The sequence below is a fragment of the Ambystoma mexicanum genome, chromosome 3p, assembly GCF_040938575.1.
Source record: "Ambystoma mexicanum isolate Mex_15411 chromosome 3p, UKY_AmexF1_1, whole genome shotgun sequence".
Lineage (NCBI taxonomy): Eukaryota > Metazoa > Chordata > Amphibia > Caudata > Ambystomatidae > Ambystoma > Ambystoma mexicanum.
The window spans coordinates 99879485-99893777 of record NC_090925.1 but is presented as its reverse complement, the minus strand read 5'-3'; the positions used below and the strand labels follow the sequence as shown (position 1 = coordinate 99893777).

The 14293-nt window shown below is 42.8% G+C and overlaps 1 protein-coding gene across 1 annotated transcript; it reads left to right on the top strand.

Moving 5' to 3' along the window:
• Window positions 1–13279: 13279 nt before the first annotated feature.
• On the top strand, window positions 13280–13855 carry LOC138579794 (olfactory receptor 1G1-like). Its single transcript, XM_069650025.1, has one exon. The coding sequence runs from the start codon at window positions 13286–13288 to the stop codon at window positions 13853–13855; it is 570 nt and encodes a 189-aa protein (XP_069506126.1). The 5' UTR covers window positions 13280–13285.
• Window positions 13856–14293: the final 438 nt, after the last annotated feature.

The window sequence follows — 14293 nt, the reverse complement described above, 5'->3', positions numbered from 1 at the left end:
CCATATTCTCTCATTATGCACATGTGATAGTGATAGTCGGGCATGCATGCCCTGTATTTTTCCATTATGCACTCATTTAGCACTGGACAGTCGAGCATGCTTGTCCCTTATATTTCCGTTATGCACTTGGCAGCCATGCACAAGATCAGAAGATGCACATTTGTGACCATGCCACTAATAGGGGAAGGCATGCCACTTCATTTGCTGTGTATATACTTCTCATCTGCACCGAGTATCAGACAATGACTATCATTTCACATGGACACTGCAAGGAGTCGATTCTGGCACATAAAGTAAACAGGCAACCATGCCATTTATTACATTATTGTATCTTATTAATTTATTTACATTTGTAAAGTGCCTAAACCCGGGGGCATGAAGGTGCTGTTACATTCCAGTTACTTGGTACAAATGCTTACAGAAATGAGCAATTAGCAGTCGGGAAAAAAATGCAACGGACAAGTAGAGGGCCTTTTCCCTTCCAATGTCTATGGTCTGTCTGGGCAAAGAGCCAAGTTTTTAGAGTTTTCCTAAATGCACAATAAGAATGTTCTGCTCTTAGAGAGGGAAGAGGAGTGTTCCAATGAGATGCTGCTATAGCAGGGAAACTAGCACCTCCTCCTATGGCTGTTTGAATTTCGGTGCTGCGAATCAGTGGGTGTGGGAAGCTCTGACCGGTCTGGAGGAGTTGACTTTAACAATTTTCTGGGATACATATTCAGGTGCTGTGTTTAAAAGGCATTTGTGGGTGATGGTAAGGATTTTGAAGTTAATAGGCAGCCAATGCAACTCCTTTCTTGCTGCTGAAATGTGGTCTATTTGTGAGATGTTAAGTGCTTAGCGCAGTGCATTACGTTGTATTACCTGCATTTTGCATATGTTCTACTTGGAGTTGCCTGCAAATAGGGCATTGCAATAGTCAAGTCTTGCACCAGTTATCGATCTTGCAATGGATAAACAGCTTGTCGGTATGAGGAATTGCATGGCTGCGTTGAGACGTTTGTCCGTGTATGCTGCTAACGAGGCAATTGAATTGACTTGTTTTGAGAGGGAGTGGGTGGCATCCAGGTGCACTCCCAAAGTTTTCACGGATGCTGAGACCAGGATTTTGATGCCATCAATCATGAATGATGAGTACACGGGGGAGAGTTTCTTCAGCATTGTGATCCCACTACCAGGATTTCTATCTTATCATCGTTTAGCCACAAGTTGTTCATGGCCACCCAAGTCTGGATGGTGAGTTAGATTTTGTTGATCATCTTGTGGTGTATTCTTCATGTGAACTCCACAGGGGGAGGATAATTTGTTTATCATCGGCATAGTTGGTGTAGACTATGCCAATGTCATCTAGGCGGTTACTTAGGGGTTTGGTAAATATGTTGTAGAGGGTAGGGGTGGCACAGGAGCCTTGTGGGACACCACAAGAGATGGGTGCAGAGGGGCCTTAGCCAAGTCAAAGAAGTCTCTCATGGATCTTCATTCTAGGAATGATGAAACCCAAATCATAGCTTCTTGGGAGAAGTTGGCCACTCCTGTGAGGTGGTGGCACAGGTGTTGTGGTCCACCAGGTCAAAGGCAGCCGATAGGTCAAAGAGAAGGAGGATATATCTGAATATCTGAAATGGTTCAATTGATTTTTCAAGTCTAGTAGTGCACAATGTGTCCCATGTCCTGGTCGGAATCCAGATTAACCCTTTCCTAGGAAGTGGTTGAATTCCAGGAATGGTTGGATTTGGTTGTCCAGGATCTTTAGCAGAAATGGCACTGTAGTGATCGGGAGGTAGTTGTTCGGGGCCAATGGGTCTAAGTTGGGTTTTATGAATAGCGGGAGCACTCAGGATTCTTTCAAGCTGGTAGGAACATGGTTATTTGAAAAGGGGGAATTGATTAACCTGGTAATGAAGGGGGCTAGAGTGTCCGAGCAGTCTTTGATAATAGATGCCGTACAGATATCGCCTTTCCATTTTGAAGGTTTCAACATTCAAATGATGTTTACAATCTATACTACAGAAGTCTCTCTGAAATGAAAGATGTGGGTGGCCTGGCTCGGGGAAGGAGGCGGGTGGTACAGCTTTTGGGTGCCTTGGATTTGATGATATTGTATTTCAACAAAATATTCTCCTGTAGTGAATGTAATTTGGCTTTCATAGCCATGTGGATGCTGGAGCACCACAACTCATCTTTCTTGATAGTGGATGGAGGGGCAGCTGGGATTCCAAGTTCTCTAAGAATGCAGAAGATTTTCTGGGAGTTTAAGCTGGCATTTCTAATTCTGGTACTATAAGCAGATGATTTAGTTGCTATGATTGGTTAGTTTGTATTCTCTAGCAATTTTGTTAAATGCACAACTGGTGGTCTTAGCTGATGCGTTTTTCCAAGCAGCTTCTACTTGTTGTTTCTTAGTACGTAGATCCTGGAGGTCTGGGGTGAACCAAGCGTTGATGTGGGCGATGGGCTTGGCTTTTCGCAGGGTCAGTTGTGCATTGGCGTTCACTGCTTTAGTCAGATGTCAGAATAGAGGTCTGCTAGTATGGTAGTGCCTGAGGAGCCAATATATTCCTGGCTGTGAGGTGTGAGATAGGGGGAGATGTTTTTTTTAGGTATCTTTTGGGCACTGCGTGTCCAGATAGGTTGGAGAGCCTGGGGCGCCTGCTGGGGAGCTTGGAAGGTAGCAAAGTGAAGGAGAGGATGTGGTGATCCTACCAGGGGCACAGCGTGTTAGCAGAGATAGTAATCTGAGTATTAAGGTCAGCTACCCAATCCAGAGTCCTACCATTGTTGTGCGTAGGGGCTCTAACACAGTGCATAAATACCAGGTCAGTGAGCTTGCAATGGAAGTGACATGATGGTCGGTCAGGTCATTGAGTGGAAGGTTGAAATCCCCTAGTATAATTGATCTAGAATTGGGCTTAGTGTTGCTTCCTATAGATTGTAGGGGAGTTGGTTACTGACGAGGTGAGTTTAATTGAGAGCAACTCATAGTTGTCTGCTCTAAGCATAGCAATGGATCTTCTGGGTAGGGTGTCTCTAAAGATTAGGGCAACCCCCCTCCTATGGCATCAGGTCTGTCACTTCTCAGGATGGTAAAGCCGTCCAGTATAGCTAGGGAAAAGGGCTGGGATGGAGGCTTGCTGTAACCAAGTTTCTGTAATAGATAGTAGTACCAGGTTTTGTACAGTGATCAAGTCATTGATGTCAAGGGCTTGGGCGAGGATAGATCTGGCATTAATGTGGGCTACTTTGGAAAGGAGCGGTAGGGCAGGACGGTCCAGTAAGGGGTTCCTTTGGCTGGAAAGCATGCTTATAGTCACATGTCCCAGTGATATGGCCCAGTGGGGTGGAGGCGGTGACTGGGTAAGAGAGTTGGGTCCTTGTCTGGGACGGCACCCTGACCAAGTCCAAGGGGTAAGGGATGCGGTAAACGTTCTTAGGGGGGGCAGCTTGTGGAGGATTACTACTGCTCTACCTGCCCTCTATGGCAAGATTTGCTGGATGGGTCAAGGGTGAGATCTGAGGCCTAGGCTGGCATCTCATTGGTGGCATGGAGGCAACATGGACCTGTTTTTAGTGTCCTGTAACCCAACCTGCTATTTCTGAATAGAAATGCCAGCGGCGGGGTCAAATTGTCTTTTTGTGCCAACGTTGTTGGAGAATCGCATGCACGCAAGCGTTTCATTGCAATTTACGGTATCCTGGGCAGCGGGTAAAAGGTGGTGTCTAGGCACCTTTTAGGGTGAATGTTAGTCCCTGAGTTGTTGCTTGTGACCTGGTGACATGAATGCTGTGGTGGTGCACTATTTGAGTACTTGGTTGGAGTGCTAGTTTTGGAAGCTGCTCATTGGGTGAGGTGCAAAGAGGAGGAGCCAAGTGTGGGGCAGGTTTTTTAATTGTGTTACGGTTGCTCACATGCAGTTTGGGGAACAGCATGGGTGAGCGGCTATATTTAATGTTGAACTCTAAATTTCCTGATAGTGGACGATGGATCTGAATGAATGGGTAATCCTTGTGACTGGTAGCGTGAGGATGCTTATTGCAAGAAACGGTCGGTTCACGGCATGGACTTCCTGTAATGACAGGAGGCTGGCCATGGACGGGGGCACTCACGCATTTCTCGATGTGGCACAAAAGGCATTTAGGAATGCACTAGGTTCAGGAAAAGAGATATTGTGCGCACAGAATGAAGTAACATGATGGGAGAGGAATTCATATTGTTGCCATTAGCATCATAACTTGCTGCCGGCTTGCCTTTATGAGTTAGATCTTCGAATGATCTTTTGTAGCGCGATCCCGGACTAGGCAATGGAGCAGGAGCAGGTTCTATATGTCCATTTTTCCACTGGCCAGTCCAGGAGAAGTTGCAGTTTTGCCCCTGCAAATAAGTTTCCTGAAGAAATACCATTTCTGGTTTAATTCTATTTAAATATCTTAGGAACACACTCTGTTTGAGCTTGTCGCACTGCCCATTACCATTATGGGTCATACATGTTGAAGGCATTACAGCCATTGCCAGTCCTGGTATTAATTGCACATTACATTGTCCATACACTAAGCTGAGATATTTCAGTGTCATCTGCTTATGAACATGTAAACTGTTTAAGTTAACTATGGCTAAGGCCCCTCCACCTTACCCAACTCCAGCCCACACCCCTTCAAAACATGAAGAATCTGGCACCCAACCAACAACATTAAACCTCAATGGTGGTTTTCAAATTCTGTAAGAAGCGCCAGTCTACCTGTCCCAGCTTCCATCCCTGCACCAGTACTATATGCATGCGTGAAGTGCTGTTCCATGTACCTGGGTGGTCATTTCCTGGTACGGCTGCAAATCTCTCATTAACGCTCTGCATGTCGGCATGTTGGTAAATTCCCATTGTCACCATGCTCCACTTAAGCCCATTGTCATCCAGGACTGCCTTTCCTCCGGACATTGATGGTTCTTTCTTCAACAGATTGTTTTTCTGACCGGCCCAATGGTCTGCGGTGTTCATGTGCTCAAGGTGCAGTGAGTTGTCTATCGATCCAATTCCAGGCATATTGTGGATTTCCAAAGAAGTTTGCTTTCCCTCATGGAAGATTTGGAGGTTTTCCTGAAAGAATAATGCATATTTGATATCCCAGGATTGCAGGTTCTTCTTGACTGCCTCAAAATACTGCCTTGCTTTTTTGCACCGACATTGTGAAATCGAGGAATATGTTGACCATGGAACCATTATGTACAAGTGGGCCTTTCCTATGGGCTGCTTGCAGAATTGCACTGCGGTCGCAATCATTTAGTAGTTTGTCGACTATTGCATGTGGAGCGCCCCTAAGTGGTGGAGGCTTTGCTGATACTCGGTGTGCCCTTTCTACTGAAGAAAATTGAGGGCCTACATTGACCAAAAAACATTTGTCCAAAACATCTCCATGGAGGGGCCTTCCGCTCACTCCAGAATCCCAACTATTCTCTGGGTACGTCTCCTGGCCCTACCCTCAGCATCCTCCACCCCCTCTTCCAGGACTTTGGTCTGGCCGAGGATGTCTGATGGTGGGCGTTTCATGGATTGGATCACGTCCTCAGAGTCTGATACCCTCTGTTCCCCCATGCCCATCCTCGAGAATATTTTGTGAATATCCTGATGGAGCGGTGCCATTTCTATCCCACCGTACAGATCTTAGATTCCCATACCATTCTTGAGCTATTTATGGCTTGCATAACATCTGTGAGAGTCAAGCCATTCTGCCCTGTTGCTCACTTGTCTGTGGCTTCATGCATAGTCAGTTTGGGGTGGCTTGCAGGGACGTAGCATATTGCTCCAATTTAGCTTGGGTGTTCATCTTCTTTTGTTTTAATTTAGCCATCATGAAATTATTGGTGTGACCACTGTGTTGTCGCTCCGCACTAGCGTACAGTGTCCGCAATAGTAGTGTATCCAATTATTGCCTATGCAATCTGCCGTGAGATGCTTCCCCTCCTTATTTGAGTGTTAGTGGTCCTTTCAAGGTGTTTGCAGTATTGTGGTAAAGTTTGGCAGGTCTGTACCTTGACATGGTGTCAGTAATCCTCTGGCAAGATAGCAAAGTGTCCACAGAATGAACTGCATCCTCTGTGGGCCAGAAGACAGGGTTTGAGATTCAATAATAGTTCGAACTCCATGAGGGACCCACAGCAAGCTGTGCGTATGAGCTTTAATCCCCTATGTGAAGTGATGGCATGAGGTGTTATGGGGCCTGTGATCAAAATATGGGTTCTTGCCCAGCCCGCAGCACCGCTAACCCTCACCTACTCCATCTGAAATACACTCTCAGCCACGCCGCAGGCTCTGCACCCCACACCTGGTACATTTCCATGTTCTGAGCATGGGCCTTGCTAGCCAACTTGTTAAGATGGTCTCCAGTAGATCCATTGGTTTATCAAGACCAAAGTTGGGGGCAGCGCTCTATAATTCACTAGGCCGCACAGGCAGCTGTTCCTCCATCACTGCTACACACTGTTCCTTAATCCATCAGAACCGGTGTGTGCCGTAGGTGCACCGATGCATCACGGCCTGGTGCTCTCTGTCAGCGCCTCCTGATTATGTAGGAGGCCACCAGCCATTCTGGTATTGCACGTTGTAGGCTGTGTCGGATGTGCCCAATAAGCAGCCAGGTCAAAAACAAAGCCGGTGTGCAGATCGACATTTTTTCCAGATCACAAGAGTCTTAGTTCACCATTTTTCCATATAAATGAAGGGTTTTTTTTGGTCCCGAACTGAGCTCAGACAAAGTGTGACTACATGCTTTGCTGTTGTGCCCCCTGCCGTCCACCTAACTTGGACACTTTGCACAGTTAGAACACCATTCTCCACCTTAAAAGACACTTATAAATAATTCATTTGGAATTCTTGCATTTCTGCTTGTTTTTCCTCCCACCTGTCATTCATATGCAGAGCCATCAGTACATATTTATAATTTTATTGATAAGTGTATTTGCTTTACAGGGGTGGGATAATTAATGCTTTTGAACAATTTTTTTGTAAAGTATCTATATTTTTAAGAACACAGTGTGGACATTCATTTAATTTTGGTACAACAATGATATTGTTTATTGGATGCTTCTGAGCTTGGTCATACAACCCCAAAATGTATAGCCAACCTTGGCCCTTGCTAATGTAATAGGAAAAGGAGTTTGCACAATTCAATTCAGTGACATTTTCACATTTATGACTGGATCCATACTACACTAATTATGTGATGGTATGTTATTGTGCTTTATACTGCACACCACTGGCATTGTCATGGTCTCCAGGCACTCTAGAGGATCTGAACAGGAAGGAGGGGTGGGCGGGCTTAGTTAGTGGGATAGAGAAGGGAAAGCGCTACAGAAATTTGATGGTTAGCTTCAGTTCAGAAAAAAACAGGCAATGTGTGCCGTTTTCTTTTTAGTTAGTAATGGTTAGGTCATGTAAGCTGTTTGGAATTGGTTACATTTTCTGTGGCGTATTGTGTATAGTTGGGTGTTGCTGAGTGTTTGCATATTGTGGTGGTTTTAGGTTTCTGTGGTGGTAGATGAAAGTGTGATGTGTTTGGTGTTTGAGGGTGAGTATGCAGGATATTGGAAAGTTTTTATAGGGTAATATAGTGATGTTAGTAGTCTGTGCCATTCTATTCAACGGTTATGTTGGTCTGGCAGGGTTCATATGGTGGCTTGTGTTAAAATGCTTTCTTTAGTTGGGGTAACCAGGTTTTGGTTCATTAGGTTTTGGATGTTTCTCTTGTGTTGTGTTAGCTGTTTCCCTTTCACTGTATCTCCTGTTTTGCTCAGTGAGTTTAAGAGACATAGTTTTAGCATTTTTTTTAAATTTAGGTGGTCTTCTGTTGTTTGTATTTCTTTAGGGACTGAATTCCAAAGTTTTGCTGGGATGCAGGAGAATGCTGATCCACCAAATTTCCACTTTGAGATATTTTTGGTTTGAGGCTAATGTTGTTGCAGGACCGTAGTGTTCAGTTTGGTTTGGAGATGGACAATTTCCTCTGCATGCATTCTGTTCCTTGGCTGTGACTTGTTCTGTGTGTTTTGTAGAACATTTTTGACTGCTATACAGTTTAGGGTTGTCACTGTTGGTGTGATGCATTCTCTCTTTGTGAGCCTGAGGAATAGTCTTGCTGCTATATTCTGTATTCTGTATTTGTTGTAGTTTTTTGGTAAGGTAGTCTGGCAGTCTGAGATAGATGCTGCTGGTGTAGTCTATTCTTGACATGACAAGAGAGATGATGGTGAGCGTTATATGTGGGAAATTGCAGAAATTTAGCATTCATTTGTTTGTGTTTAGGTGGACGAACCACATATTTACTACTGCATTGACTTGCAGTTGAAGAGTTAATTTGTTGTGAATATTATGAGGTTTTAAACACTTTACAAGGTACCCGGCGATTTCTCATTTTGGTAGACCATGGAATGTGGTCGGGGGTTTTCTACAAGTTGTGAGTGTGATCATGTTTTCTAGTGGTAGTGCTGGGTGGAATTTAAGGTTTAGAAATCACGACTCTACACTGTAGTATTACTGCACAATAGTCAGATTGTCACCAGCCCTATATGCTATAGCACCTTGAACAGACATGGGAAGAAGTCAAAATATCTGAGGTACAACAATAATATCATCACACAAGCAGCGTACATCCACCAGTCTGCATAATCTATATATATATATATATATATATATATATATATATATATATATATATATATATATATATATATATATAAAACAAAGTCACATTTGTTTGTGGGTTTGTATGTGGCGTTGATCTTGGGGACGTAACTCCTCATGAACGGTGAGGTCTGGCGTCATGAATTTTGCATGGAATATTCTTTCTTTGATTGCCGAATTAAAGCAACTCTTTCTAGCTCGACAGGTCATCCCGTTCCCAAGATAATTTTGGGATTTTTCGGCATTACGTTTTGTGGTGTTCCGCACGCCATCTACAGGTCATTTGTAGAAAGTGCTCATCATGGCGCTGTCTGTGCTGAACTGGTCTTGCGTTGTTTTTGTTTTCTAATTTTGTTTAGAAGAGAATGAGTGTGTCTTTCTTTTCATTGATTTATTTTGCAATAAACTTGATATTGATATGAGAATTAAAATTGGAGATAAATGAAAATCTGGTGTTCAATTCTCTGTCTTGAGACAATTGCAGCAGAAGAATCTTCACATATCTGTATGATGAACAATTGACATTTATAAAAATGAACAAGCACTTCATTGTCCAAGAGTATTTCATGTCAGTACCTATAGCCTGCTCCAATATTGACAATGCTGTGTTAGCCAGTACAGGCCAGACAATGAAAAGAAGAGCAACATGCTTCATGGATTATTTGGGATGTTAATAACTGTAGTATTAACTGTGATTGAGAGATGTGGACCAGTTGCTGTCTTACATATGCAATTGAACATTGTGCAGATGAGGTTTTCACATCCTTATCACACCACTTCTCAAAAGATCTTATGTTCTACTGCATGGCAAAGGTTAGGGTTGTATGTATTTTTCACATTCATTGACCTGGCCCACTGAATGAATGATGTAGTCAATATGAGTATGCCTACAGGCACCAGTTCTTGACTTGGACGAGTATTGTTAAAGGGACTCCCCATGACACCCCAGCTACCTCCCTGGCTACTGCACTGACTGAGCATGGCCTCCTACAACTCTGCTCCCAATCCACTCACTCGAAAGGCAGGACTCTCGACTGGGTAGCTGTCTTCAATTGCAATATAATCCTTAAGGACCCTCTGCCTCTCGTCTGGATGGATCACCACCTCCTACTGTTAGATATCAATACCAACAACCTATTGCCCAAAAAGTCTCTCATTGCCCCGGCCTGCCCAACTAGGAATAAGTGTAACATTACAGTCGAAGCCCTAACACCCTTGGTAGTCCCCACTCTGAACGCACTACCAGCCACAGCCGACCTGAACCTGCTGGTTAATACCTACAATGAATCCATGTCTAAAGCTATTGACATCATTGCACCACTGAAAATGCGCAAAGGGAAACCGAAAGCTCACCTGAACTCTTGGTACACCCCTGAGCTCAAACTACTCAGATAGCAAAAAAGTAAACTTGAATCACTATGGAAAACAGTCCCCTCATCAGAAAATAGAACTAATCTTACTAATATTACCACTCTTTACAAAAATGAGATTATACGTGCAAAAAAAGAATCCTTCAACTCCAGGATAACTCAGGCAGGCTCTAGCACGAGAGAACTATTTAACATCTTAAAGGAATTAGTAAACCCTAATCCACCCACAGATACCTGTACCAAGGATAAACCCTGGTGCACAGGTATTCAGAATGCCCTTGCCAACAAAATCACGGGGCTCCAAACCAAAATTGAAAACAAACGACAACAACTTACTTATGGCCCAACCTGTAGTCCAACCTTACCATTGCCTACAGCTATCAGATCAGGCTTCACATTCACAAAAGTAACTATACTTGAAGTACAAAAAATTATAGCATCCTTGAAACCTTCAAACTGCAAGGGGGACAGGTGTCCTGCTCAGATCATAAAAGACACAGCCAGAGATCTATCCCCTTTTATTACCCCTACAGCTATCAGCGCAGGCTTCACATTCAAAAAAGTAACTATACCTGAAGCACAAAAAATTATAGCATCCTTGAAACCTTCAAACTGCAAGGGGGACAGATGCCCTGCTCAGACCATAAAAGACACTGCCAGAGATCTATCCCCTTTTATTACCAAACGTATTAACCTGTCATTCACTAGCAACGCAGTCCCAAGTAATTTGAAACAATCATGGGTTCTACCACTGTTAAAAAAACAAACACTCGACCCGTCCATACATACCAACTATAGACCGATCACCACCGTCCCGTTCTTACTAAAAATCCTTGATAGAGTGGCCTACATACAAATTCAAGATTACCTGGAGACTAACCAACTGTTAGGAATTCGTCAGTCTGGCATTCGTCTTCAACATGGAACAGAAAAGGCCCTTGTTTATATCAAAAGCCAGATCGATGAACTCAAAGATAAAGGTAGGGCTGCCATCCTCCTTCTCCTAGACCTTTCCGCTGCATTCGACCTGGTTGACCATAAATACCATCCTATATAGACCATAAAGACCATAAATAAATCCTATGCAACCACCTGTCATCGGCAGCACATTTCTCCTACTCTGCGGTCTCATGCATCCAATCCTGTCCCACAAGGTTCCTGTGTCTTGCCTACTTTGAACACCATATTTACAAAGCCCCTATTCGACAAGCTGGACCATCTGGGTGTCACCTACACCAACTATTCAGATGACACCCAGATACTCCTAACACTTTCCGGTAACTACATTTCGGACGTTAGCCCGATCAACAAAGTCTTCTCCATCAATCAGGCATGGATGGCCACACATGGCCTCTGCCTGAATGATGAAAAGACTGAACTGCTCCTTGTCGGATCTCCTAACACCATCCTGAAGCTCAGCCCCAGGTATACTAGCTTCATTATTGATGGACACACTATTCCTATTGCAAAAAGCGTAAAAACCCTCAGCTTCTACCTAGACACCAACACCAACCACTCCAAACAAATCAACATAACCGCCTCAGCCACTGCCTATACAGGCAAGCTGATTAGAGGGTATACAGTTCTTTTGCCGCGTGATTTTTTTTTTGGGGGGTTTAAAAAGTAAATACATATGTGTGGGTGAAAGGGAATAATTAAAGAAAAAAAAAGGGTGGTTTGGGGGTGTAACCCCCCCCAAAATAAAAACACGCATCGGCAAAATAACGTAGAACCGATTAGAGACTGTAGACCTCTACTATCCACTGACAGTTGCCTCACATTAGCCTCACATTAGCCAGAGCACTTATACAGTCTAAACTTGACTATTGCAACGGCATATATGTAGGGGCAAATATATCCGTTATCAACAAACTGCAGGTCCTCCAAAACAACTCACTCTGAGCTGCTCTTAATATTCCCAGGAGAGAACATATCTCTGCTATCAGAAAATCATGTAAATGGCTTTCCATCCAACAAAAAATTGATCTAAAAACTATCTGCCTCACCTACAAAGCCCTAAATCACCTTGCCCCGCCTTATCTAACCAATGAATGCACTTTGAAATCGGCTACCGGAATCACCAGATCCACTAACACACTATGCTTGGTGGTGCCTAAATAGACCCTAAAAAGAGCTGGCGGAACCAGTTTCCTGGTTCTAGCCTCCCAACTCTGGAATATACTTCCACTGAACATCAAATCCATCCCCACCTTTCAACCTTTCAGAACTCACCTGGTTACTAAACCAAGACTAGCACCTCCTCAGCTCCTTCGGGACACTTCACACATACACCAACACCTACCCACCACCAACTTGTATCTAGTGATACTAGCTTCCACAGCCCCCGTATCTTCTGTGTACCTATCTAAATGCCTATGGCATATCAGATTGTCTGTTTGCTATCTGTATTAACTATATTGTTGTAATTATATGAATGCTGTACATATATTCGAATGTATTTACTTATGCCTGTAACCATATCCTTGAGCGCCCATATACTCCTGGGTCTGGAGCGCTATACAAATAAAATAAACAAACAAACAAACATAACTAAACGTCTTCACTATTATCTCTTTTCATGGTGGCAAGACCAAAAGCCCCCAGGCACTGTTCATCCCTATAATAAATTGAGGAAAACAGTGACACTTGATGCATATAGTTTTTCAAAATGGCAATACTGTGGTACAAGCTCAGCATAATGCAGCTGAAATGAATTCATTTATTGTATGTTGATAATTATTTTAGACATTTTGGTTTTCCCTTATGAAAAAAGTGATTTGAAAAAACACTTATGCTTTCTACTGTTCTTCTAACCAAACATTGTGTTTCAATGTATTTTCTGTTCTAAAATTTGCAGTATCTAAAACAATATATATAACCTGCGTGCATAACTGGATCAATGAAACAAGAAAATCAGAACTCATCTGGCTATTTCCTCATGTTGGGGTTTTCCGATCTTCCGAAGATGCAAGTACCCCTTTTTGGTGCATTTGTAATGGTGTACCTGGTTATCTGGGTGGGGAATCTTTTAATTATTACTACAGTTTATTCTAACTCACATCTGCAGACTCCAATGTATTTTTTTCTCACAAATTTGTCCTTCGTTGACATTTCTCTCACCACAGTCATATTCGCACCGATGCTGGCCGGCTTCTTCCAGGAGGGCACATGGATTTCATTCACTCAATGCCTGACACAGATGCACTTTTTTGCGCCATGATGGTAGTAGAATTTGACCTCCTCACAGTCATGGCTTATGACCGCTATGTCGCCATCTGCCATCCACTACGTTACATGACTATTATGAATCACTCTGTGTGTATGTGCCTGGCTGCTGCATGCTGGGTAATGGGACTCATAGAACCAATTGGCCACACCATAGAAATGTCAAAGCTCTCCTTCTGTCAGAGCCACACAATCAACCACTTCTTCTGTGATATAGCAGTCCTGATGAAGCTCTCGTGCAGCAGCACTCTCACTATTGAATTACTGACCTACATCATCGGCTCTCTGTGCACAGTGATTTCATTTGTTTTAATCATCACATCTTACATCAACATCATCTCATCCATCCTGAAAATACAGTCTATCACTGGACGTCACAAGGCCTTCTCAACATGTGCCTCTCACCTGACTGTTGTTTTTGTTCTTTATGGGTCTGTCTTTGTTACCTACTTCAGACCGGCATCAACATTTTCAGACAACAAGATATCTTCTTTGGCATATATTGCTATTGCTCCAGTTTGTAATCCTGTTATATACAGTCTAAAAAATACAGAGCTAAAAAAAGCTTTAAGAAATAATAAGAATTCATCATAAGTGACATTTACTATATTTTAGTTTATTGATATCAAACCTAATTTACTATCAAATGAAACAATATTGAACATGTATTAATCAATATTTTTTAGAGCAAACAAATCAAGGGTTCAATTTTGATTGTAAAATTCAGTTGAATGATCCATTTTAGTGCAGGCACTAGCATTTGGCAACTTGCATTTGAGACTAGAGTACATTTTACCAACTGTGAGAGATAAATGCACCAGACAGATACAAGAAAGAAAAACAAACTAACAAAAGCCACATAATGAATGACTGCTAAATAACGAAAATACATTAATGGGCTAATTTTAGTATTTCATATATTTTTGTTAATGGATTTGTCTGCTTTCATGAGAAAAGTTCTTCAGCCACCTCTTAGAATTTTCATGTACGTGTGAGATATAAGATAAACGATGAATGTACAATTCATGTGGG

Bases quoted from the DNA above. Each gene is read 5' to 3' on its own strand.
- LOC138579794 (XM_069650025.1), top strand. From the start codon at position 13,286: ATGGCTTATGACCGCTATGTCGCCATCTGCCATCCACTACGTTACATG.